Source organism: Amborella trichopoda, chromosome 3 (genome assembly GCF_054954075.1).
Source record: "Amborella trichopoda isolate Santa Cruz 75 chromosome 3, AtrichopodaSantaCruz75HAP2 v2.0, whole genome shotgun sequence".
NCBI lineage: Eukaryota > Viridiplantae > Streptophyta > Magnoliopsida > Amborellales > Amborellaceae > Amborella > Amborella trichopoda.
In genome coordinates this window covers 9,389,132-9,393,908 of record NC_142338.1, presented here as the reverse complement: position 1 = coordinate 9,393,908, position 4,777 = coordinate 9,389,132, and the positions used below count along the sequence as shown (strand labels likewise).

General features: G+C 39.4%; 1 protein-coding gene across 4 annotated transcripts; it reads right to left on the bottom strand.

The window, feature by feature from the left end:
- Window positions 1-406: 406 nt before the first annotated feature.
- On the bottom strand, window positions 407-4,420 carry LOC18448974 (protein NDL1). Of its 4 annotated transcripts, none has more exons than XM_088863272.1 (11): window positions 4,276-4,420; window positions 4,039-4,138; window positions 3,436-3,533; window positions 3,211-3,310; window positions 2,622-2,682; window positions 2,430-2,516; window positions 2,244-2,336; window positions 2,074-2,130; window positions 1,770-1,825; window positions 1,169-1,304; window positions 407-909 (listed from the first exon to the last, which is right to left on the bottom strand). In XM_088863272.1, exons 6-11 carry the CDS (start codon window positions 2,514-2,516, stop codon window positions 655-657), a joined length of 684 nt encoding a protein of 227 aa, XP_088719398.1. In that variant the 5' UTR covers window positions 2,622-2,682; window positions 3,211-3,310; window positions 3,436-3,533; window positions 4,039-4,138; window positions 4,276-4,420; the 3' UTR covers window positions 407-654. The 4 variants fall into 4 exon arrangements, with proteins under 4 accessions (XP_088719398.1, XP_088719399.1, XP_011628786.1 ...); XM_088863273.1 differs by having other exon boundaries at window positions 2,244-2,321; XM_011630484.3 differs by having other exon boundaries at window positions 3,211-3,299.
- Window positions 4,421-4,777: the final 357 nt, after the last annotated feature.

Below are 4,777 nucleotides of genomic sequence, written 5' to 3'. Positions count from 1 at the left end.
TATTTTTTTAAGCTATCACGATGATTTCTAGTATTGAAACTAGATTTCTCAACACTATTTGAAGATGTGCTTTACTTTGATTGTTTAGAGCCTCGACTCTATACAAACCGCACCTATTTTTAAAAAAAATTATTCACCAGTTCACGAGGAGGCCTAGATCACCCATTCAGACCGCCGATCTAGACAACCTTTCCAAGAGGACAATCAAGGTCACCAAACCATACTTTTAAACCTTGCTTGGGCCCAAAGAGATCCAAAGCCTGGAACAACTGGCGTTAGCATACACTGCAATTTGACAGAGAAGGGAATATTTCACTCTTTATCTCTCTAAACCGTAGAGAGAGAGATACCAACCATACACTCTCCGACTGTATCCTGTTTGATCTCTGAGGCAACATAATACCTATCCACTCAATGGGCACAGTTTTTTATTTCTGCATAGTATCGATACAAGAAAAGGTCTCTACAAAATGAATTTCATCACTAATCTCCCTCTTTACCCAAAAGAATACATCCTCCAAACTCAAAAATCTCCCCTTCCTATCTACAACTTCCCCTTCATTTCTCTCTCCCTCTTTAAAGAGTGTTAGAGCCCCAATTCTGCCTTCCAAAATACATATACTACATCACAGCTTGCTGCTCTTTTACACCCTGCTATAACTCCATCGTAGAGGCGGTAACTCGGGTCTTGATAGGCTTGAGCTTGACGCCTAAGCTCTCGGGTGAAAGAAGCTCAGGGCAGATACACGGGGGACTTGCTGGGCTCAGTGGGCTCGAGCCTGTGTACGATAGGGGTGAAACGGGGCTCAATGTGGACCTATAGAACCCATATCCCATTAAGAAATACTCTATCGGGACGAGCATTGCATGTGGTTGCTCCTCTGTTACAAGCGATCCACAAGCTTGAACCTGCACAAAACCCAAATTTTACTTCACTACGAACACATCCATCATTCATGTTATTCTTCGCACACGCACATGCACATGCATATATATATATATATATATATATATATATATATATATATATATATATATATATATATATATATATATATGCCATGCTTACACGTTTGATCTCTCTCTCAGCATCCCCTTGGCCTCAGCTTAGTCGTAGGACGCTCTCTCTCACCATATTGTACAAAATATGGGATGGGTTTCAAAGTACCTCAACCAAGGCATTGTATTTTCTGTCCATTTTGGCATTGATGTGGAGGGCCTCAGCATGGAAGGGACTGTTGTCCCCTACAAAAATGAGTGTCCTGCAGTGCAACTTCTTCAGGCCATCGGTGAGGTCATATCTCCTGTATATATATATATACATATAGAGGAAAAAACTACATTAAACTGCGCTCAACAATACCATTACAGATTCTTTTCTTCTTTCTACAGTATCTCTTCAATTTAAAATGAGGACTCTATATGATAATAAGACAGAAAGCCTGTAGCCTAGGATCCCCCCCAACCCTCTCTCTCTGTATTCTGAACACACAGATCTGGACCCTTTTGACCAACATGATTCAAAGAGATATTCCAAAGAACAGCATAAAAAATTAATGATTAAAAAACAGAGGATGGTGTTCATCAATGTGCATCGAAATATGGGGCAAAATAAGCACGAGATTCTCTAGCACTAGCCTGCTGATTAGCTTACCACAGGTGAAATTAAAAATTAAAACAGAGAAGACCCATTTATGAATTCTCCATTATATTATGTTAAATCAAATGCAAGTTGCCATGATAAGTTCAAATGGTGAGATAGAACTTACTGACTGACAGCTTGTAGAAAACGAGATACGTTCACACTTTGTCTCTCATCCAGTAACTGTCGACAAGAGAACACAATAAAAAACATGATTCAGATCTCAAATGCAAGACCCATATAATCTAATTTGCAATCGCAAAAACCAGCGGTTTCTTTCTTTAATTGATCAAGGAATCAAAGAAAGATGATGACACACAGAAAGCCCATTATATCAGTAATCCTAACAGGGGAAAGAGAGAGAGAGAGAGAGAGAGAGAGAGAGAGAGAGAGAGGCAAACATATTGATCTAGTAGTGTGAAAAGGCTTACCCTTCGACATGCTAGGACTATGTCTGATTCTGTACCTTGTGTGCTACCCCGAACTTCCTGATAATGAGAAAATGCAAATTTAATTAGGGACTTAACCCATCTACATATTCATAGAAATTTCAGATCCACTCGATGAATCACGGATTACAGTATTACACATAACTAATTACCTTACTAAAGTATCGCTGGAGCAAGAATTCCTTCAGTACACCACACATACCATAGTAATAAAGCAAATTAGACATTACCTGCAGATCAAAAATCTGAAATGCATCATCGATCAATCTGGGAAAAATTGACATCATATTTTTTTTATCTCAACCTAAAACATTTACATGTAAGAGTTGGGGAAAGACCTTATTGTAAAACCATTCTGTCCAAGAAGGTGCTTTACAAAGAGGGGAGACTAATATCAAACCGAGAACCCGTTCTCTGTATTTCATCTGCGCCATAAAATGAAGAATTGTGGAGATGAGAATAATAGCCAGAAAATGACTATCACTTATGAAAAAACACAGTCAAATCAACTAAGTGAGAAGTGAACCTACCGCGAAAAGTGTAAGGATGTAGGCTCCTGCTGTGACACCCAAGCAGATGACCCCATTAAGCCTACAGAAAAGGAAACTTTCGTTGAGTGAAAGAAGATTAGGTACCTAATACTGCAATTTGCAAAATTAATTCTACAAGACATCTCTGATACCAACAAGGCCTTCAATAAATGGAAAATATTGAATATAAACATATGCTCATTAAGACTTTAACTGCAGGTTTGAAAAATCTGAGAAATTAAGAAAGAATTAACCACTCAGTAAAGAGATAGAACGTGCGAGATGCATCTATATTCATATGATTTAAGTATTTAACTGCTAAATTCAATTATACGTGAACAGTTCACAAAGCCCCCTATTTAATATCATAAAAATCAGAACTACAAGGATCTAGCGACATATGGTGATACATTGCAACAAGTGGTAGAAAAACAAAGACGCCAAAAGAAGAAAAGAGGAAACCATGTTGTCTTACAAGGAATAGAAGCATAACCAAATATCAAATAGTAAGAAATATCGCATGCCAAATGGTTAAAAACAAAAAAAATCATGACATGCCCAAGAGTTATAATTGACGAATGCAACGTACCCAAAGAAGTCAAGCACTTCGGCAACCTGGTTGGCGAGATCATCAACAGTTGGAACAGGGATATCAGAATCAATGGCAGCAGCTCCCAACTGCAAAAACTCTTAACCAAAACCTTGCGTATCAGGGTAAGAAAACCATAGAACACTTACTAATGCATTCACCAGAAATAATCGTGCATTTTTTTAATAGAAGTACGTTGATGATAAAACAACCATGAATGCTGACCTCGTGACCAGGCGCATCAATATGGTAAATGCAGAAGTTATGGAGCAATAAGGAAGCAGCTTCAGGACAGAAGAAGAGCCCTTGAAAACAAGACATATCTGCATAATTTCAAATGATAAAAAAAAAAAAACTTAGCCCCAAAATGTTCTTACTACATCAAAAAGCAAAATAATGTGGAAACAATCAAAACCAAATTCCCCTGATTTCATCCCAAATACCACTAATTAAAGACCCAAATGGACAGACACATGGATCACTTAGTTCGTAGCCCTGATTTTTCTTCAATGAATTGCTGCATTAACCGCAGCAAATGTAGAGAACAATCAAATCAATATGTTCAAATGATAGAGAACCGAAGGGGGCGATCGGAAATGCATTTCTTTGGTTTGAAGACTAGGCCTGTGAGCTTGAATTTAAAGGCTGAGAACCGCCGAGCCACGATTGTAAAAGAAGAATAAACCCATTCTTGGCATAAAATGAGATTACAGGGGATTTTCCGTCCCTCGAAAGAAAGGCCATGAAATGGGAAAAGGAAACCAAAACCATTTCATTTTCCTCTGACGAATAAAACAGAGGACTGAAAGGGAGGAGAGAGAAACTCACAATTGAGAGCAACGTCAGGGTATGTAATGAGAGGGGGCTTATCTTGGTCACCACATACAAACACAGAGATTGAACCCTTGCTAGTCTGCACTATATATTCCTGAAAAAATACACCCACAGAGCCATTAGAGAGAAACCCATATAAGAAAGAGAGATAGAGAGAGAGAGAGAGAGAGAGAGAGATAGAGAGAGAATGGATCTACATTGGAACAGAGACATGGGTTCCGAGTATCTCACCTTCCCACCGAGCGGTATCGTCTCGATATCGAGTGAAACCGAGTCGCTCGAGTCCGCCATGGCCGATGCTTTCACACAAAACCTCTCCCCTCTTTATACATAAACCCACCCCCCTTCCCCTCTTGCTCCTTGCCCTGTGCCTCTCGGCCTCTGCAGCGTGTGGAATAATATGATGTATCGTACCTAGTGAGAGAAAGAGAAAGAGAGAGGAGAGAGAAAGTAAGAAATGTAGAGAGAGAGGCTCTCTTGTTAACCGTGTCGTGACCGAGGTGATCGCTAACCTGAGTTGAACACAACGCTCACAGCTGTACACTGTCTGGAACCCACCGGTGACGCAGTTGCCGGGCTGAGGCCCATTAAGAATAAAGGTTCAGGAAAAAGAAACAATTCCCTGATTTTGTGCGCTGATTTCGCTGTTTTGAAGATTTCAGAAAGTTTCGGCTAATTTCTCGATATTTAAAGGACATTAATTTTTGAGGGTCAATTTCAACGTTAAGAGTCT